This window comes from Onychostruthus taczanowskii, unplaced genomic scaffold (assembly GCF_017590055.1).
Source record: "Onychostruthus taczanowskii isolate IOZ18803 unplaced genomic scaffold, ASM1759005v1 scaffold4, whole genome shotgun sequence".
Lineage (NCBI taxonomy): Eukaryota > Metazoa > Chordata > Aves > Passeriformes > Passeridae > Onychostruthus > Onychostruthus taczanowskii.
The window spans coordinates 8,875,173-8,897,776 of NW_024501459.1; the positions used below are offsets into that span (position 1 = coordinate 8,875,173).

The following is a 22,604-nucleotide window of genomic DNA, read 5'->3' on the forward strand; positions in this document are numbered from 1 at the left end:
GAAGGGGTTAGCAAGTCTAATTTTAGATGTCTAAGTGTCCAAGCTTCACTGTACCCAGTGCATGTATCTCCAATAAGTCAGTGAAGCCAGGAGAGCAATTCTTCCTATCCTAAGTGGACATACTCTGGCTGGTCAGCTGGGAGACATCTAGCCCCTCATGACTTCTTTATTGACAAAGTCACTACTGACATGACTGTGAAGACTTGCTGTATTTAATTGTACTTAAACTTCTAATTTAATCCATGAAAGAAAGAGTGTAACACAGCCAGAATCTGTGAATACTGTGCCATAGTCTATACAAGTCTGTTCAGTTGAAATGTGATTGTTGTGTAGTTACCATTACCAATTACAGGGCAAGATAGAATGTCTCTTAATTAACTTAATAACCTGATATGTACATTGAGACAGGGCTAATTAGGACTTTCTTGTAATTGGGCTTATGATTAATAGACTGTGAAGACTGTTTCATTTGTATTAAATGCCTGGAAAGTTACAAGGAAATAAAAATTTGAGCCTTCATTGAATAACTAATAGAGAACCTCAGGATAGCAAAATAGTGAAAGATATAAAGAATTCTTTATAAATTATTCTTTATAAATTCTGTATATTCTTTATAAATAATTAATATATTAAACTACTACTTTAGACCTGGTGTTTTTTTCAAGATCTTTTGCAGCCTCATTACATGTGCATGAATCTCTCTTGGAAGAGAGCTATCCACAAATGAACTTATACAAGTGTTTTTTTTAAACAGTCTTAGTAACATAGTTCAGTAAAACTAGTGAATGTAGGAGCATATAAAGATATCTTTACAAGGTATGAAGAAAGAAGAACTGGTTTGCACACTGCTAGGTAAAATCCATGAAGCAGTTAACTGAAAGAGCTTATATCACCTTCCTGTTCTTTCTCATTCTGCCTTTAGACAGGGCAGAGCCTAATTTGGGGCAGTAGAATTGGGAAGCAGTAGAAATGGATGTATTCATCTGAGTGCTCTAGTCTGTAGTAACCATGGAAGTTTCCTTTGGCCCCTTTTCTGTGCTCCAGTGTGTCCTCAGGGGTGCAGAGGGAATTCATTATTACTGACTTCTGATAAGCTTCTTCACTTCTTACACAGCTGGGAGGAAGAAACTGTGTGAGAGGAAGTCCACTGATAGAAAAGACAAAGGGACGTAGAGTGAAAGGAAAACACAGCAATAAAAAGGAGGTGGGAGGGGAGAGATTATAGGTAGTAAGCAGTTTGTTTGGCAGCATGGAGACCCAATCTGCTATGGCTTTTTATTTGTTGTTATAAGAACAACAGACTTGCCTTATTTGAATTGTAGAAAACTTAGAAATTTGAGCTAAAAATGTGAAAAGTATAACTAATATTTTTAAGAGACTTGCCTTTAGGTGTTTTGCACTTTTGTTTTTATGAATAGTTGAAACTTACCTGATGATTTGTTAATGAAAAAATGAATCTGAGTTTCAATGATCTTGTGGCATTTTTGTTCTGCTTTTAATGCAGAGGCGTCTTCAGTGAGACTAGTTGGTCTTTTCCCTTTTCTTTTTCTTGTGAAACCTTGCCTACTTAGCACATTGTGAGTCAGATCAGACTGCTGCTAACCAAAAAGGAATATTATTTTTGTACCTTGTATGCTTTAGTTTTTCTTATTTAATACATTCACTTTTGTCATCTTTTTTAAGAGACAGTTCAACCATGTGAAAGTATATTTAGAGCACCATGTAGTATGTTATTCTTGCTGTCTATTAAGATGTCACCTGAGCAACATATGAGGTCATTAAATAAGCTTTTGATAATTTAATCGGAAGTTTAAGTTAGTTTTCTAGAGAATGGTACTAGAATGAGAATACTCTTTAGTTGGCATTCCTCATCTGTAATATCTTTTCACCTCCACAGAAGTATGTGTTTTTACTTTAAAAATTAGGTGAGCACTCACTGTGTACAGTTGATGTTGGTGAAGCTTTGTGCTTGTTTCTTGTTGGGTAGCTTGGGTTTGGCTTTATTTTTATTTTTCTTGCTCCTCCAACCCTCCCACCTCCATGGCATAGCCAAGCAATTGAATGCACGCAGCTAGCATATTTCCATGTAGTAATTGCCAATTTGCTGGGGATGAAAAACGTCTCAAAGGAAACATGAGCTTGAAGAGGACAGGTGGAGAGCTGAGCAGCAGGAGTTGCATCCCTTGATGAAACTGGTAGAAACTGGATGAAACTGGTAGTTATGTCCCTTGGCAGAAACTGATAGAAGGACAAAGGCAGTGAGGGTCTTGGAGCTGTGATCCTATTTCTGGGATGTCTGTCTGTGTGAGGCAGAAGGATATGGAAGAGAGATAACACCTTCAGCATGTGAATTTACACAGAGTAGATGTCTGAAGCTATTGTTCTTGAAGTGGAGGTGTTCTCTGCACCTTGTCCAGAGTTCAGGAACTCCATGAAAAGTGGTAAATTGGAGACCACTTCCAAACCTTGCTTGAAGCAGCTTGAGAAGTAGTTTCCTAACTGTTTCTTTTCTCCCCTTTTGCAGTGGAATACTTGTAGTAAAGAGTTTTGTCTTCCTTAAATGGCAGATTTTATAACCTGAGTTGCCTTTGTGCTTGTTTTAAGTTGCATTTACTTTTAATGACATTTCTGAGAGTGCTTGAGGCAAATCAGTTGGAGGCTTATTACACAAATAAGTAGGTTTTTTCTCAGAACTTCACACTCTTCAGTTCCTGAGGATTTCAGCAATGTTATATTTATTTATTTTTTCACTTTAGGTGTACAGGATTGGTGCAACACATTTGTTATTCCAGATAAAAGTAGTGTCTATCTACGGTTCTTTAAAATTTTCTGACTGCTGTCTCAGAGTAGGACTGATTATTCTCTTGGACAGCAGAGATCTCTATGTCACTCAGGTCTTATTATCAATATAACAATAGGTACAAAAAGCAGTCCTTTTTAATAGAATCTAGTTTCACATCACCTTGATCTTTGGGTTTTTTGCTACATCTCAGAAGAGGTAAGGAATCTTGTAATTGGTTTTATTTTATTAGATGTATTTCTGTTACTTAAAGACCATTTCTTCCTGCTACAAGCAAATCAGTTACGGCAACAATCAAGTAGCATTTGTCTTACATTGATATGTAGGCATTCTAAAATTTCTCATTTTTCTGTATTACCTTTTTCAATACTATGTTAATATTACAATGTATTACTAATCTAAGTCAAAAATAATTTTCCAACCATGATTCTGAGAAATTATTTAAATACAAGTCAGCTGTAACAGATTGCCACTTTTCCTTTGGTAATAGAATCCTCTGCAGTGGAATTACTAGAGCTGTTGTGGTCTGTTACAAGCACTACATTACATCTTCCTATTGTCGCTAATTCTGCATTTTGGCTGGGAAAAGAATAAAGGTTTGCTCTTAGTGTTGCCAAGCAACTAAAACATGAATTACTGCAATTTCTGATTTTTTTCTTGTATGATGTATATTGGAGGGTTTCTCCTGCCTTAGTAAGAGGCCATCCAGATGAAGTTGCGCTCCATAGCTCCAACAATTCTAAGATTAGTAAGTAGCTTAATTTCTCCCTGTGGAGTTGCAGTTCAAAACCAGAGAAAGCCAGGGTTTTTCATTTCACTGTGGATAAGTATCAAAAATGACATCACAGAAGATTGTGTCTTAACAAGACATGTGGGCAGATTGGACATATTTTGTCCTTTTTGATGACAAAGAGAACTTGCTGTGCTTTAGTAATCCCCTGTGCAGTTATTCATGTTTGCTGCTATTTGGTATACTTCCTCTGATGTATCTTCTCCCAACACACTTAATTGATAGTAAAGCTAAGTAACTACTGACATTTGAAAAAAAAAATTATTACATGAAAGAGTGTGGAAAAGATGAAGTGGGGATAGAATTAAATGCATGTAAGTTGTGTTAAGTTACATATATATACATATATATATATGGGAATATATATATATATCTATTCCCCTGTACTTGGGAATAGGTATACTTGGGAACAGGTGAAGAGAGAATATATGCTCTGAATAACTTAGGTTAGTTGTTTTTGGGGTTTTTTTTTCTTTTTTTTTTTTTTTTTTTTGTTTATTTTAATTTTGTTCTTATTTTATTGTACACTCCTGTAATTTTTTACTTCTGTGAAGCTTTCTCATTTTGCAGCAGCAGCCACAGATCTCCTGTAGAACTAAATGGGTTTCAGGGTCACCTCACCTGCCCTGAGTCATTCATTTCCTCTCAGAGCACATGCACAGAGCAGAGTCACAGCTTCTTTCTGGATTCCTAATGTGTTTTATGCCTAGGAAGCCAGAAGGAACCCCAGCAGCAATAATGAAGAGTGTTTCTTTTTCTGCAGTCCTGCACAGCCAAGGTGCAGAACAGCAGTTGGATAGCACCAATGCATGGCATAGAAGATGCTTTCCTGTTGACAGTCTTTCCTTTATAAATGCTCATTTTCTTTTGGTAAATACAAGATTAATTTAGGTGCAATATCTCACTAATTTTTTGTTTTGGCTTAATTTTCTAAAGGAGTTGATGACCAAGCTGATAACGGAGACACCTGACCAACCAATCCCATTTTTAATTGATCATCTGCAGTCCAAGCAGGGAAACCGCGGTCAGCTTCAGAGAACATTGTCTGGCTCTGCTGCCCTTTGGGCAGAGAGTGAAACATCAGGTATGTTCTGTGTGCTGGAAAGGACTGGTCTTCAGTATAATCTTCCCACACTTGTGTCCATGATTTCCTGGATGCATATGTACCTACTGAACAGGTACTGCTTTATGGTTTGGAGCATGCAGAATAAATCCTGTTTATCCAGCAGATACTGCATTTAATATACATTGCTGTCTGTCAGCTTTGCCTAGGTATATATCATGTGAGTATGCATCAGAGTTACAGAATGGAAACAGTCCCAGGCTCAGTGAGAGAGGTTCCCTTGCTGTCCTCTTTCTTTGTTTTCTTTTTCCCTCCCATGGTGTATTTGTGCCTGAGATTAAACTCTAGTGAGATATTTTCTTTAATAATACATGTTTTTATATACCTATCATCCCAGCACTTAATGAGGAGCCACTATGCTACTTTATAAACTCCAGTGTGAATAATTTATGATTGTAAATCTTCAAAAGCATTAAAATAATATTCTGAAGTATTATCTGCTCTGATTGTAAAATAGAATACTTGGTTTTCATATTCTGGTACAAGCTACTATTACAATATTAGTTTTGTGTTTAAAAATTGGATGATGATCTGTTTCAGACTATAGAGCTTAAATAGTTGCTGGTAGCCAAAATATTAATTTACTGACAAATCAACCATTTATATCAAATGCACAGTTTTAACGTAGGTGGTAGAACATGTACATAACAGGGACATTAAATAGTTTTCCATAACAAAAAATAGACCTTTTTAATGAAAAACAGATTAATTTCTAAGCTTTGATATTTAAAAAGTGGAATAAATATAATAAATATAAAAGCAATCAGAAATAGGAGGAAAAAAAAGAGCTGTCTTTAATTTGGATTGCTATACCTTGGGGGTTTTTTGGTTAATTCTTTGTTAAGTCTTTGAGAAATTACCCTACAAATGTTACGATTATCTAATTTGATTCTTTTAACAGAAAATAAAGGAACAAGAAGAGATTTTAGAAATTATGATAAGCCTTGGCAGGTAAATGCAAAAAAGCCTAAAAAGTCAAAGAGCGACCTTGCTGTGTCCAACATTTCTCCACCATCACCGGAGTCCAAGTCATGTAAGAAAGCTTCACTACATTAATAATTTGTGCATACTTTCCAACCTGTAGTATGTTTTTCATTTGAATAAGGTTTAAAATGGAAAGCAAACTGTCAACAGAGGAAATGCCTATATATATATGTTAGAAGTGTTTGATTCTTGTCTTAATCTCACTTGAATTATAAATATTTTATAATGTCCTATGTTTTCATCTGTAGATATAAAAGAATTCTGGATAGATTGATTAAAAACCAGACTAATATCTGGGTGTCATGCACTGTTTTATGTTCGGATACTAATTATGGTTTGATATTTTAGTTTGTGTTGCCATTTTGCACGTGTAAAATCTGTTCTGTTGATATTGGTCCTAATAGATTTTTTTCTGTATGTCAGGCAATTCAAAACTATGAATTATGAACAGATACTGTTCAAGGTATGGGAGTAGTGTCAGCAGAACAGGTGTACTTTTCTGAGAGTTGCTGAAGGAATCTAAATGTAGACTGAAAGAAAAGGCAGAGTAGAAATAGAGCAGCTGAACAGACTATTGTCAACTACCTGCAAAAAATTAGTGAAAATGAAGACAACAGGCCGTAATGAAATATGCTTCCTGTGTACTGGCTATTGAAGAAATCTAATTTTTAAGCTTGATTCTTACTGTTGGGTTTTTTTCAGAAATAAATATATTTACAATATGCATACATATATAAATATAGTTAGACACCCAGGGAATTATACAAGAGTTTTCTCCAAAATAAATTGAAAAATTAGATTTTCTTCTATTAACTCTTGTAGATTTTTGATATTTTCATAACAGCCAAATCTTTATAATGCTGAGTGTGACCGGGTGTACCAGATGAGAACAGAGATATAGTATGGTGCAATAGAAAGTTTGTTGTCTTTCTTCTAAAAGCAAAATGGGAAAGTCTAGACTTAGGAGTCAAGGAAGATTGTCCAGTGACCTCACTAAGTCAAAATACTAGGCAGCAATGGGTAAAGTAAATAATGATAAATTTATACAATACTGTGCTTTTGAGTGATTAATAGTCTTGTATGATTATGAAACATTTTTTACTGAGAATAAATAACTGCAACAAGAAAAAATACTGGTAGCTGTTTCCCATTGTACAGGATTTTCTCAGGATTATTTTTTTCTAGAAACGGAGCATTTGTCTCTTTTTCTTCTTCATCAAGCATATTGCCTGCTTCAAAAACACTCAAATTTGATCATCAATTCCATTGTGCCTCTCAATGGGCACATGAATTTTTAAGTCTGCTCAAAAGAAGCATCTGTATTTTAATTTATTTTCAAGAAGAAATAGAGGCATTCCAATAAATGCTTATAGTCACTCAGTCTGTGTCTTATCTAACAGATTTGCTAGATAACAGCAATTTATGGTGATCCACTGTTACAAGCAGTGGCCAAAAGGTATTGTAAGCTGTTCTGTCATGGTACTGTGTTTCTTCCTTCTGCCCTGTGCTTGCTTTTCAGACTCTGTGGTATGCATCAAGCAACTTTGATGCCACCTCCTAAAGATCTCCAGTTCTCTGCCTTTATCCCACATGGTGGGGGGTGACATCAGGTCACTCCCCTCAAATATGTGCCTACTACAAATTTTGTGCTTGTTAGTCCTTAGATTGTCCCATTAGAGGGACAAAGAGGAGGCTGGGCATTCTAAACTACCAGGTCTCATGTCAAGCAAAGAAATATTTTATACATCCATAAAATAACTGGGGTCAAGGATCTGTCCTTGTGGACTGAGGGAAACTTATTAATACTCTTCACTTGTAAGACTTACTCTCAAACTATCTAGAGTCTAGAAACAGCGTGTGGGAGTGCAGCTTTGCCTGCAAAGGAGGTAGAATTGGGGTGTGCTTAGTACAACTGACATTCATAAATACATGGCACTACATGGGATTGATTCGAAGCATACTGAAAGAGGAGACTAATATCATTCCAAGGCCATTCTGTCATCTTTGAAAGGTCATAGTTATTGTGGATGTTCCTGATGATTAGAAAAATGCAAATATCTCATTGATTTTGAGGAAGGGCAAACGTCACCCTCTGCAAGGATTATTGAGCAAACTTTCCTGAAAGGTGTTCCTATTCGCAAGGAAGAAAATGTGATTTGGAACATCAAGCATGGATTTATGAGACCATATATGTCTGATCAGATCAACACAATTGCTCTCTTTGGTGAAATAACTGGCCCTGTAACCAAAGAAACAGTGATGGATCTTTCATACCATGACTTTAACAAAACCTTTGTCAGCTTCCAGTTATCCTTATAACTCAGTTGATAAGATATAGACTCAATAAGTGGACAAGATGATGCATGGAAAGTTGACTCAGCTGGTAGATTCAGGAGATTGTTACTAGCCAAAAGGTATTGTGAGCTGTTCCTGTCATCATACTGAGTTCCTTCCTTCCTCCAGAGTTCAATTGGAAAGGCTGTCTTTAATGGTATGCTCAAGGGACTGGTACTGAGATTGATGCCATTTAAAAGAATTTCCTAATGCCTTGGATGATGGGATAGAATTTCTCTTAGGTTTGTGGTTAGACCAAATTGTGGAATGTGATTGGTATTCTGGGTAGTAAGAGTGCTCTTCAGAGGGATAGGACCAAGGAATGGGCTGAGAGGAAACCTCTTGAAGTTTGACACAGGCAAATTCAAAGTCCTACTTCTTGGATGGAATAAGCCTGGGCAATAGTGTAAGCTGGTGATACATGTGTATAGAAAGTAGCTTTGCAGAAAAAGATGTGGGATGCTGATGGACAAGGACTTGAAATACAAAACAGCTGTTGCTGTGTGCTCATGCAGTGCTGAAGGTGACCTGCATACCAGGCTGCAGTAGCAAAAGTAGAGCCCGCAGTGTTTGTTTTTGAGATGGCATCTGGAATCTGTTGTGAGAAACGGTGGTGTACTGGAGCAAGTCCTCTGGATGCTCACCGAGATGATGGCAATGGTGGAGCATGTGATGGACAAAACAAAAAAGCAGAAAAAAATTGGTTTGGTGATACTGAAGAAATGAAAGCTCAGGGGAGATTTCATTGTTACCATCAACTAGTATGCTGGAGGATGGATGAGAAGGCGTAGTCAGATTTGTCTTCTCAAGATTGTTTAGTGAAAGGACAAGAGGAAACAAAAATTATACTGCAAGGGTAATCAAACACAGGAACAAAGTCAAACACAGGATGTCCAGAGAGGCTTTGTAATCACCATCATGGAGTATATTTAAAACTGATCTGACTATTCTGAGCAACCTGCCCTCAGTGCACCAGTCTAGGGCCCCAGGTTGGGCTAGAAGACTTCCAGAGGTCCTTTCCAGCCCAATTATCCTCTGCTTCTATGCTTGACTGTTTTATGCATTTCACTTTTTTTTCCATAACACTGATTTATTTGAATCTTAATTAATCCTATTGTTTTCATTACTTACACCTGCAATTACTTGTGTCTGCAACTTTTTGAGAAGTAGTTTGTGTATTTGAACTACATTTTCTTTTAGTTGCTATTGCAGAGGTTGGTTTCAGACATGTGCCTTTTTGCCATATCTTGCTTCTCTTATTTTCTGCCAAATTGATTATTATTATTATTTTAATCTGTAGATATAATCTGTATGTATAGATTAATATTCTAAATGTGCTTTTGACCTTTCTTTCTGGTTTATGACAAAATCAGCGGGTACCATGTACTCCTTCAGCTACACATATCAGCAAGCAAATGTGTTTAGAAGGAATTCTTTCCTAATGTGCACAACATACTCCATTTGTTTTGTGTCTTCAGCTTCTACCTCTTGTACTTATTTTCCCAAAGCATCTCCAAAGAGGTAGTAAGGACTCATCTGAAACACAGAAAATTTTGGACCTGCAGAGACCTAAAGATTTACTCTCAGATTTGTGTTTAAAAGAAAATAACAAATCGCCACACCCAAGAATCTAAAAAGCACACCCCCAAACTGCCAAAACAAACCCAAAATTTAATGGAGTCCATCAACTCTATTATGTTCTGTTTCAGCGTTTTTGTCTTGTGACTGTCTGGTTCAAATGATCACAAACTTGTACATTTATTCAGAACTGTCACTTCATAGGAATATTTGGGGGCATGAAGATATTTGATTTATTTAATTAGGAATTTATTTTTTCCTTCAGCAGAGTGATGTTGACTGCAGTGTGCTTGTTATTTGTGCAGAAATGTCTCTTCCTTATGCTTTCAACTTTTTTACTAGAAAGATACTTCCACTCCTGCCTGTTATGATCTCAGGTGCACCTGAAACACACAAACAGTTGTTAATATCTAAGCTGTCTGACCACTTGTTTGGTGTGTGCAAAACCAGAGTAACCAGAAGCTGCTGCTGTTGTTTGTCAAGGAAGAATCTTGGAGCTAGGGGTGTTTGTGTGTATATAAATGAAATGTTTAAATGATCACGTCCTCTATCTGAAGAAAAACAAATTTGGAAGTTTCAAACTAGTTTGTAAAACAGACTTTTTGTTTCCCATCAAGCTACTTCTGGCAAAGTAGGTTGATCTCTTTACCATGTCCATATTAGATCACAGATCATCCTTTCATGCTGCTTTAGTTCAGCATTCTCACCACATCCCATATGCAAGTACAGTGTTGCGTGCTTCTAGATGCTCTCAGTCAGTCTAGGACTGTAGGCCATCATTCTTTTAGCCTTTTAATATCCAGATACTATGTAAACCAGTTTGGATTTATTATCAAAAAACTCCAACCTGAATGCTATTACAAGATTTAAATAATGAGTAATTTTACACTCAATTATATTATACATATTTTTGTTCTTTGAGATGTAAGATGGCCATACAATGCATTAATGAAATGTTGGATTTTAATAAGCAATTGGTCTGATTCTGTCTGCAGGTCATGCATTGAAAAGACTTGTATGGGTAGATGAAACCAGTACTGATCTTGTACCATCATCCAGTAGAAAATAAAGGTGTGCTGATTTGTGGCAGAGTTCATAACAATTAGGAATGAATCTAATGTGCATTTATGGTCAGCGCACACCACCAGAAAATCAGAATTACTGGCAAGTGTGTCTGTCCAGTCTCCTAAGATGAGATGGTGAAATCTCAGCTCCCTAAAGAGAAATTCTGTGTCTTTCAATACAAATGCTACAATGTAGATGTAGTTAATCTTCTGAATTGTAGGCAAATAATTTCAAGAGGAAGTGTTATATAACATATAAATCTCTCAAATAACAAAGATGAGGTTGAGGTGGGTAATGTGATAAGAGATTTGAAATTCCTGATACAATTTTGTGGAATGAGTGAATGTAATGAAGAAAGATGAAGGTCAGTGTATAATGAAAGGATTTTGCTAAGTGTGTAGTGACACATGCATGTAAACGATTAATGAAGGACTTTGTGCATACAGAGGAGGATCATGTATTTGAGCAGATTCCTAAGAAGTGTCATATGGTGCTTGTACAGTTCTGAATGCTTCCAACAAAGACATTAATTTGAAAACTACCAGTGCTTGTTGATCCTACAGCTGAGAAGATAAGGGTTTATATTTTGAAAAATCTGTAAGCAAGAAGGAAATGAACTTGAAAGAACAAACACGTGCCACATGTTTCTCCTAAATAGATGTTATTTTAATATCCATTTATTATTTGAGAGACTAGGTAAGTAGGAAGAACTACGTCTTCTCTGGAAGTAATAACAATTTCAGTCAGTTCTGATTCTGTTTAATTTCCCCCTCTGTTTTGATTCCTCAGAATGAGCCAAATCATTGTTGAAATAAATTGTATTGAAACATAGAAATCATTCATGACAGCATATCTATTTTGTACCTTTTTACTGAAGTACAAAATGGCTCAGTAAAACACAGCTGATTGTCCACCAGCATGCAAAGCAAATTTCCACCATGGTCTTGACTGATTTCCCACTATCCATCTAGCAAGCTGCAGTCCAAGCTTCCTGTGTTTGTGAGGCATTTCTCTGAAATGATCAACGAGGTCACTGTCTTGAGCAAGTGTCCCTACTTGTCAAGAACCAGAGTCTTGTCTGTATACTTGGCAGTTGCTGATCCTAGAAACTCCACAGCTGTCAAGCAGAACTTATATTTCTTTCATCCAGCTTCTGTCCCATGACAAATTTTGCTTCAAAAGCATATGGTTTCTCAAAAACCCTTTTTTTATTTTGAAAAATGTGTTTTGTTTCAAACTGCCATGGTATAAAATTCTAGCTTATTTAAATTTTCTGCAATCTTGGAAGCTCCAAGTTTTGGTCACTTTTTTAATACTGTTTTACTATATTAAGTTGTTGCGTGTTTGTATTCTGGTGGTACTGTGAGATTTTTTTGGTGTGGCAAGTTCAGCATAAACATAGAAAGTCTGTCATACTGCTAATGAGTGATTGCTGTAAAATGTAGTGTTGACCCACAGAAGGATGATGGTAAAATGACTGCAAAAGGACTCAGAAAGAGAGAGAACTCTATAGAATTTCTTTCCTAGTTTATTAAAAATTTATATTTACAGTTAGTAATAATTTTGAAAACATACTAGGTGGAACATTTTGTTTTCTGTAAATAAGCAAAAAAAGGATGAGAAATGCTGAAGTTGTGCTGTTTAATTTGTATATTCTACAGTCTGTGAATGGAGTCAACTTTTGTTACACAAGAATTTATGTAACTTTTAATTGACCTAGCTGTTCTTAAACCAGGAACTTATAAAATAGTGTTTGAAGTTTATAAGTGTCAACAAAAAATTCCAAGCTGCTCATCTGAGTAGAGACTATTCATACTCTAATACCTTAAAGCCTGTATGTATTTACTGGGAACCACTATAGCTCATTATTTCCATTGTCCTGAGAAGGAAATACATTGCTTGCCTTTTTTGAACACAGAGCAGAACAAGACTGATACTTCAACTTGCTCCTCTCTTCGCTTCTCCGTATTGAGGGTTCTTGTGTCCCTTTCCTTCTATTCTTATCACTGTAGGTCTTTTTAAATGTCTCTTTTGTCTTCTATCTTTGTGAATGTCTGTAATTGCAGTCTAATAAATTAACTTCCCTAATAGCCAGGTTCCTTAAAGGGTATTACAGATCAGGATACACTCTGGGTTATCAGACTCTTCATAGATGTCTATTTTGAAGATGAGTTGGTTTATGTCTACAGGAGGTAGAATCATGTTATTTGTGAAAGAAGGACTTCAACATAACTTTGTCCCATTTCTTTACTTGGAAAAGGTGACTATTGACTTAACTCCACAAGGGAAAGTTGAAGTTGATCCAAAGTAGAGCAGATTATATATTCATATAGAGGGAAGTCAGCATTAAGGCAAATTTCAGTACCAAGTTATTTAGGACATTTTGTAATAGCTACCAGACTTGATGTCTGAATATGATTTCCCCATACCATCATAAAAGCAGTCTGAAGTTCCAAATTATCATGAAACCACCTTTTTAGCATAACCTATAGGAGTCTGTAAGTTGCCTTCTTAGTATGTAGCGAAAATGATGTTAATAAGCATAGATTAGTTGACAGCTGTCAAATTTGTAAACAAATATTTTGAAGATGGCCAGGATATACTGGATATTTTAGGCTTTTCTTTGAAGTTATTTTTAAGTCAGCAGCTGATAAATGATGGTTGGTAAAAATGCAACTGGTCCTTTCTGGTGGAAAGGTGGACTAGACATCATCTTCACGTGAGCATGGTAATGCTGTGTTTGGAGACAACCCAACAGTTGCATTTCTTGGCAAAAGCAGCAGCTCACTTAATTCTGAACACTGGCAAAAAGAACGTGTTAAACTGCAGTTCCAGAAACAGCACTGTTTTTGTTTTCATTTCTACAAATTGTTCAAAATGTTCACATTGTTCAAACAAGCTCTGTTCATTGTGCGTCCTACATATCTCAGACACTCCTCTTCGTTTTAGGTAAACTTAGCTCAGCAATTGAGATACTGTTATTTTAAATTGAAGACTTTGGTAATAGATAATGAGCAGCAGGTTGTAAGCTCAGGTCTGTGCTTCCCAAAGGGTGAGCTTATTTAAGTAGCGCAATGAAGATTAGAGGCTGTACAATATGAGTGACAGGGACTTACTTTGTTTCACTGTTTTTTATGAACTGTGTTATCTACACAATATGATTTTTGAAAAAGAAAAAATTGGTTTCAAAAGCTGTGTCTAAACTATTTTTTTTTCTTGATAAAATAACTAGCAAAGCTAAAAGTTACTAATTTTTCTTTTGACATTTTTTCTTATTGATTCGTAGGCCACACAATTCTGTTTTGTTGTAAATTAGATATCATCATGTAAAATAGCTTAAATACATTTTTTATATATTAGTTTTATTATTTTCAATTATTAATGTTAATTATCCTGTTTACCAGTTAATTTGTTGCAAGAATAATTCAGCTATGCATTTATTCACAGATGTTTTTACTTCACATTGACCGAAGAAAATATTTCCAGCAGTTAAAATAAAAGGATAGTTAAGTAATTTCCACCCAAGATCCTTGGGCTTGTAAATTCACTGTGCAGATTTTTTCCTACTGTAGAAGTCTGAACTACCAAATCTAAACTTCATCTATATATCTGTGTATATTTAGTGCCAAGGTCAATAGAGCATCCTAAATGGGATTGGAAGACAAAACCGGAGAACCATGATTTTGATGAACTAAATCATATTCTTCAAGAGAGCAAAAAGCTTGGAAAAGCCCTTGAGAATCTGTCTCGCAGTAAGTTGATTGATTTTAGTTTTTTAATGTAACCATGCAGCCTGAATTGTAATTTGGAAGTATGTATCAGGAAGGTGGTCTTCTATTCAATGAAGACCAATGTCATTGACATCAGCACTTACATTCCTGTTAAGGTTTACAGATTGCCTGAGATAATTTAGGAGCTCTCCTGAAGCTACTACCCCTGCATCACCTTTTCTTTTTTTGCTTTAGTTTTCTACCAGTTTAGTGAGCTGAATTAGCTCATAAGGAAATCAACACAAGAGGCTGGTTTGATGAAAATGGTGGGAACATGCAGCAGGGAGATTGCTCCTTTGTGTGGTAGTTAAATGGATTAACCTTTGCAAAACCTCAACCCCACTGATGCAGTTCAGACCTGTTATTGAAAAATATTTACCTGTTTTGTGGCCTTGATTTCATTGACCTTCTAGTTTTCAAAAAAAAATTAAAATATTTTAAAGCATCTCAAATAAATACTCAGAATCATGAAATACAGTTATTTCATAATAAACCCCCATGTATTCTCCCTTAAACACTTGTGTAATGGACAGCTCTGAGGCTTACTGGATATGATCAAGAATAGCTGCTCTCTTTTTTTTTTTTCCTTTTGCTTTCTTTCCTGTAGAAGAGAATTCTGTAATACATTTGTGGGAGCAAATACTGCTAAGAATTTTTAAAGTATGAAATGATGACAAGTACTCTTCACCATGCTACATGAAAACTAGGTGTGACATGATCTGGGAGATACTTGTGTGAGAAACGTTTATTTCTTCTCTCATTAAATTTTGTCCGTGGAAGTTCTTGATTCGCTGGAGAATTTACAGATAGTGAGGTCAGAGAGAGCTAGATGAGGAACAGAAGATCTGTTTTGCAATTAATTTTGAGATTCAGCATTTTTTTCAAATTGTGCCAAATACCCAAGACTAGTTTTCCCAAATCACAGTCTCCCAAATGTTTTAGGCTGATTATTCTAAGCAATTTTCAAACTTGTATAATAGTTACATAGCTTTTTTGAAATAGTTTTCTAGTAAATTGGTCTATCTGCCTGTAAGGAGCTAAACCAACTCTGGTCAGCATCTCTGATTTGTAGCCTCACTGTTGCCTGACTGTGATGGATGTGAGTGTAATTTTCAAGCTTTTCTCCTTCAGACTTGTAGCCAAGCTATGCACAGATACAGAAACAATATTTTGCATTTCAGAAAGGCTTATTTATTCACTCTCTGGAGATACAAACCAATCAGATATGAGAGTTCAATAATTAATGCCTAAATCCACTCTTCAATCCTACATCTTTGTCTTTCCTTCAGAATATTGTAAAGTTTCCACTTTTATGTGGAACTATACCTATACTTTCTTGTACCTAAAATAGATTTTGCAACATTCTGTACCTCTCCTTGCCCCACAGTTTTCTAACTCTGCAGCTCTATGGGGTCCTACACTTGGACTGGGTGAAGGTACCTGGTCACCATTGTTGGAGTCTGTTTTTCATAGTTATTTCAGAAAAGAAACATTCTTCACTGTTCCTTGCTAGTACTTGATGCTTTCTGGTGGTTTGTCAAGATAATATAGGAATTGAATCCCATCCCCCAGAGTGCATTAAATCAATCGCAGCCTGATAATAAGTTCACTTTCATGAATGTGCTCTCTATTTCTTCATCCAGATCATTAATGGAAATATTGTCAGACCTCTTCATGATCCCATTTCAGATCTGACAACCAGCCCTTGAAAGCTACTCAGTAAGTGTGTTTTTTCCCACCAGATGTTTTTCTACCTTGCAGTGTTTTCACATAGATTGTAATTCTCTAGGTTTTTTTTTTTAGTGAAGTATCATCTAGGATAGTAAACAGAGTCTTATAGCTGGAGCATTTTGCATCTGCTTCTTTCTCTTATCCACTAGGAAAGTTTCGCAATTGAAAATGCAATTAGACTAATTTAATGTGATTCATTCTTGATAAATTCATGTCAGCTCGTGCTTATCACCTTCCTATTCCATTAGATGTTGATACATTATTTATTTAACAGCTTTGTCTATAATTCTTGCTGTTGTCTGATTTAGGCTTGGTAGTTAGTAATTGCCCACATCTTCCCTTTTTGTTTTTCAAAGATATGTATTTGCTCTTCTCTGGCCTCTCTGTTCTCTGAAAGACAGTTGCTAATGGATTAGGGGTTTCTTCAGTTAGTTAGTTAAATGCTTTAGAGTGAATTTCACAAGAGTTTGCTAACTTGAATGTATCTAAATCACCAGCGTATCTTTCAGCTTCCCTTGTCTGGCTTGCAGCTTTTCCTCTTAAAATCACTGCTGTTAAGCATCTGGCTGCAACTGATTTTTTTTTTTTTTTTTTTTTTTTTTTAAAAGATTGAGGAGGGGGAAAAATTGAAACTTTAAAGACTGAAGCAGGGAAAATATTGAACACTTGGAATTCTTTGTATCATCTCTTATTTGCTAAGATGTAATAGTTCTGTATTTTAATTTGTTCTCCTTTTCTAGTGTATTTATAGTATCTTTTCTTATGGCTTTTTATGTTCTTTTATAGTTGCTAGTTACTCTGCACTTTAACATTTTTTTCTTGTTGCTATCATTTAGACACTTGCATCAGATTAATTCTAAGCTGTTCCCAGATTCTCCTTGTTTCCAGAATTTGTTCTTTTGATTTTCACTTAATTTCAAGAAATAAAAAAATCTTTCCTATTATTTCTTACATATCAGCATGTTATTGAGAAATCAAAATGAAAAATATGAAAATTTTTTAAATAGAGACAAGGTAGAATTTTGAAAATAAATTAATTTTAGTTCTCACAGAGATAGCATGTAGATTGCACATAGGAAATATCTTAGGGTGCTTCAGTTAATAGAAGGTCTAGAACTTTAAAAGTATAAGGTGCATGAAACTCATTCTGTGCTGTACCCAAACAAATATCCCATATTGTGAATATTAAAAATACCATCACAGGATCCCACATTTACCTCTCCTGAAGCTTGTTTTGGGCAGGGTAGTTAGTGCTTTTGTTTCTACAAGCATGCCATGAGTTTAGTGCTGCATTTGGCACTAATCTTATTTTGAAGTGACGTGGGACAGACACTGGGCTCAACAGCTGAGTACACAAATGATCAAAATGTACTATTAATGGCTTTTTACAGCACCCTCTCTTTCTTCCTTCAGTATTTCAACAGTGAAGAGTGACACATGAAATGAAATGTTTGAAGTTAAATGAATTTTCCATCAGGTCCTGGAATTTATTTACATTTTAAAGATGAGCTTTAGATCTTTTAGTAAGTTTCCATGACTTTGTTGCCTGTTAGGCGGCTGACATAGCCTGTGAATTAAATTCTAGTTTCTATTGCTTCATTTACTGTGCAGTCTAGATACCTGCTTTGAGACAAACTTGTGCACTTCATGCAAAAATTAGAGCTGCCTGTAAGATTTGGAAGGTGAGTCTTGGGCACATAGATGTCTGGTCTCTTCTATATAGTCCTAGTGGTTAAAACTGAACTTGCTTTTATTTGGACCCTTTCTCCCAGTCCCTGTCAAGAGGAAGTAATTCTGTGCTTTAATAGGTCTGAGAAACCAACAAGTGACTTCACACTTAGAGTTAAAAGTATCTTAGGAGTTTTGAGAGACTGGAGATTATTTTTGTAATTATGGTCCATGTGTGGTGGAGATTGCTGATTTAAGTGTACCATTTTTCAGAAGCTTACCCACATGGGAGAGCTGGATTTGGTTTTCTTCTTCTATCAGCTGTATGTCACTGAACTGGATTTGGAACTATCAAGGCTTCTATTTAGGGAAGATTTTGGTTTATAAAGCTACTTATAGGAATATGCTGTATTTCCCTTGTGCATGGTTAATTTTCTTTTATTGCAAGGTCTGCTACCTTTATTGTTGTCATTCTTCTTCCTGTGCTGATCAAAAGGAAGAAAAGTTCCATCCTGTTTCAAATATATGCTCTTGTATTTCACCTTCTGGCCTGTTTGCCTTTAAACAGAATAAAAATCTGTCAAGCTAAGGATCTTGCTAATGAATGCCTTTGATCTTGCCTCTGTCATTCCCCTATTTTCTGAGGATGGAAAAATAGATAACAAGATATGGAAACCAGTGAATTATGAGAGTTTTGAGTAGGGGAAAATAGAGGACTAAATCAGTGAGATCATGCTGCAGTTAGGTGGGAAGTCTGCATACTTGATGAACAACTTTGCATCTTTTATACAAACAGTTAAGGATTAGGGTGCATATTGAAAGTGTGTGCATATTGAAGGTGCTGGTAACTGCATTTGATGAAAAAATATCTTCTGCTGTGAGATAGGTACTCTTTTATAATCACAAATAGCCTTTTAGTGAAGATAACTGACATTTTGTTAGTAATGTTTGTATGCTTGTTCAGGCCAGGTGTACACTTCAGAGAGGAAGAAACAAATTTATCATGCTTTGAATTCAGTTGACATTCTAAAGTGAAAAAATAGTAATAAGTTAACATTAACCAAAATTATGAATCCAAGTCAGTTTTGGGGAATCCCAGAAACAATGGTATCTACGTATAACCAACAGGAGAAGAGTCCTCTTTTGTTTCTTAATTTTGAAGGGGAGTAATCAGTAAACAATCAGTAAATGGGAAAACCATGGTTTTCCATCTAGTAGGAGATATTGCTGGAAATCATAAGGAATGATAGAATCACAGAATGGTTAAGATTGGAAGGGACCTCGTGAAGGCATCCGGTCTATCACTACTGCTCAGGCAGGCTCACGTAGAGCCAGGTGTCAAGGCGCTTCAATACCTTCAAGAGTGAATGATCTCTAAGTCCCTCCAGAGTATCTCAAACAGTTATTTATCATAATATGGGAATCAGTTGATGTTGTTTATAATTTTGTTAAGAAAGGTAAGCATGATCTTACCTCTTTAAGAAAAATGTAAAATAGTAAAACGTAAAATTGTATGTTCTGTTTATATTTTACAGGGAAGAAGATAAGCAACAAGAGTAAAAAAATCTCATAACTAGAAGGGTAGAACAAGTTCTAAACAAAATCACAATATGTTAACAAACTGCTAAAATCATGTCCTCAGTTTTGTGGATGAACCTTCAAGTATGTGGGATGTGAGAAGCTTTATATATACATCATGAACTACTTGAATGCATTTAGTAGTCTCTGACAAACACGTTAGAATGGGGTTTCATTTAGAACCTTCTACACTGTAGGAAACTATTAATGATTTGCATTCCAGTTATGGAAAATGAACTTCATTTGAATGACACTAACATTTATTGAAGCCAGCCATTTCAGATGTTGGTGATCATGATTATATAACTGTAAATGCACATCTTTGGGATACATAACTAGACTTTTGTCATTGCCTTATGGGGGGCGTTGTTTGAGGACATAACATGTTAGTATTTTTTTTCAGTTGTATATAGTTGATGATCTGAAATTGATGTAAAGTTTATAAAGATGACATCCCTGATATCAGTTGATCATCTAGCCCTAAATATGTTCTGCTAATTGAACCACAAGACTAGTCATCATGTAGAGAATTTTTCCCTTCTTCTCTTCAGCCTGAACTTTAAAATCATGATATTCTTGCATGAGATCAATGCTTGTGATTTATTTTGAGATCAACATTTTTAGATAAGCTCAATCAAACCTTTAAGGAAGATAATTTTATCTCAGTACTACAGCTGTTATCTGATACTGCCTTTGCTCATAAAATCCAATTGCTTTTAGTGTGATGTATGAGTAATAATACAAAATAATATTTTCTGAGATTGAAAGAGAAACAATATGAGCATAAATATTACTCTTCAATTATAAACTGGGGCTTGTATGGCCAGGAGGTCCCTGCTACTTATAAGTATCTTTTTCCTGCAGATGTTTTAATCACCTGTATGAAGCTATTTGCCATTCTGATCCAACCTCCCCTAGGTTTCAGGACTAGAGTCTCTTTTTGAATTACATTGTCCTTTTCTTTAGTATTTGGCTTGCTTGAAGTTTCTATAATACTATTGCAGAACTGGGATTTGTGTAACTGTCATCTCAGCTATGGAACTTTCTAGATCTTAGTGCAAGAGGGTTGGCGTTTGTGGGACAGCAGAACGTGAGCTATGACTCTATCCTTGGCTACTGAGTGCTGTGGACTACCCGTCTTAACCCACCTATTGCAGTGTACACCTTCCCCTAAAGAGTTCTGCAGTTTTGATTATTCTCTTCTGAGATGACCCTGGCCTAGGAGAGTTTCTGGGACATAATACTGGTCGGGTACTTTGCATTTTATTTCTCTGTGTTTGCATAATTCATTAGTCACTAAACCTAATCCTGAAACCTGTATTCTCTGTTGGAGCTGCTCAGAAATTTGGATATAGATATTCTGCAAATCTAAAGCAAAGATTATTTTGCTAGGGGTTGATTATTTTTATCTTTTTCTAAAGCTACTATGAGGAGGAGGGATTAAATCCATGTTTTCACGATAGTAACTATAAGATGTATATTGTGCTCCTGTGTCAACTTGTGATGCCTTGAAGATGACAGTTTCTCTTGTTTTAATATGGCCAAGTGTTGGGAGGAGTATTATCCTTGTTCAAGGTGGATATCACTACAAAAAGTTTAAAGTTGCTTAATAATATGAGAACCTACACCCCTCATTGGTAAAAACTGAGGTTTCATTTCAACATGCCTTCACAGAAAATCTCTGAGTTACTACTGGAGGAAAGTGGTAAAATGACTCTCTGTAGGTAAAGGAATATTATAAGAATGTCTATTATGATACGCAATGAAAAACATATTTTAAAGTTCCTACACAGAAATGAGTGAGATTTTTTTGGTTTTCGTGTGCTTTTTCTGGGGGAGCAATGCTTTGTTTGCTGTAACGAGAGCAAGCATTTTATGTCCTTTATAAACCAAGAATGGTGTGAAAGAGTTTCAGTTTTCCTTGTTTTCAACACATGGTTCATAGAGGTACAGGGACTAGAACATAGAGTGCTGCCTGCTGCAGTATGGCACAAGGTTTTGCCCTGGGAAATGTAAGTATATCTAAAATGGCCTGTCCCACCAGTAAGAAGAACATAAGCTTCCCCTGAAGAATGCATGGGGCAGTGAACTGCTGGACAGTTGATATATGATACAGTATTTCTGTGTTTGTGCTCAAAACTGCAGGATTAATAATGGTAGAATAAGAATGCTGTTTCTGTCCTGGAGTTTGTTACAGAACCTGTGATATGCACTATGAGGTTGACAGTCCAGCCATCCAGAAGTTCCCTGGCCTAGACTGATCCTGAGAATGAATTTTGTCAAGTTAGTCAGAGTGGCATTGAAGTTGTCTTAGTATGTCTAAATTTTGAATGTCAAAAGCCATGTGTCAAATCCAGAAAGCTTTGTTTGGCAGGTAGGAAAACTGGCTATTGGGAGCTCTGTGGCCATCTTCTGGATGTTTAGGAAAATGCATAAACATTTCCTTGAATATTGTGTTAAATAATGGTAATTTGGCATACATTAAAGTAGTAGCATTTTATTTTCTTATGATTGGGTGCACATAAGCCTTCTCAGATGTACATGGTGTGTTAGAAAAATGCAAGTCTTAAAAAAGCCCCTCAACAAATTTTTATTATGTGTTATTTCATCCTGTAATTATTTAAGGACCACAAATAAAAGCAAAAATGGTAGACACCTCTTAAGTTCCAAAACTTTCATTCTAACCAGAGCTCCGGATCTGTAATTTCAGGTGCGTATAGCATATGAAAATATTTCCAGATTTTAAGCTACTGTAAAGCTGATCAGGAATAATGCAGCTGTAAGGCATTTTATACCTTGCCATTTCATAGAATCATAGAATGGTTTGAGTTGGAAGGGACTTAAAGTTCATTTAGTTCCACCCTTTTTCATGAGCTGGGACACCTTTCACTAGATCAAGTTGCTCCAGGCCCTGCGTAACCTGGGAACATTTCCAGGGGTGGGATATCCACAACTTCTCTGGGCAACCTGTTCAAGTGTTTCCCACCCTCACAGTAAAGAATTTCTTCGTAACATCTAATCTAAAGACAGCCTCTTGTAGTTTGAAGCTGTTCTATCACTACATGCCCTTGTAGAAAGTCCCTCTACAGCTTTTTGTAGCCCCTTTTTAGGTACTGGAAGGTGCTATAAGGTCTCCCCAGAGCCTTCTCTTCTCCAGGCTGAACAACCCCAACACTCTCAGGC

The 22,604-nt window shown here is 36.0% G+C and overlaps 1 protein-coding gene across 1 annotated transcript in view; it reads left to right on the top strand.

The window, feature by feature from the left end:
- The window catches only part of CUNH8orf34 (chromosome unknown C8orf34 homolog), a 140,106-nt gene that overhangs the window by 17,505 nt on the left and 99,997 nt on the right, over positions 1-22,604 (top strand). The window contains exons 2-4 of the mRNA XM_041413012.1: positions 4,527-4,674; positions 5,615-5,746; positions 14,298-14,426. Of these exons, the coding sequence (XP_041268946.1) occupies positions 4,527-4,674; positions 5,615-5,746; positions 14,298-14,426 (409 nt within the window). The remainder of the gene's footprint in view (positions 1-4,526; positions 4,675-5,614; positions 5,747-14,297; positions 14,427-22,604) is intronic.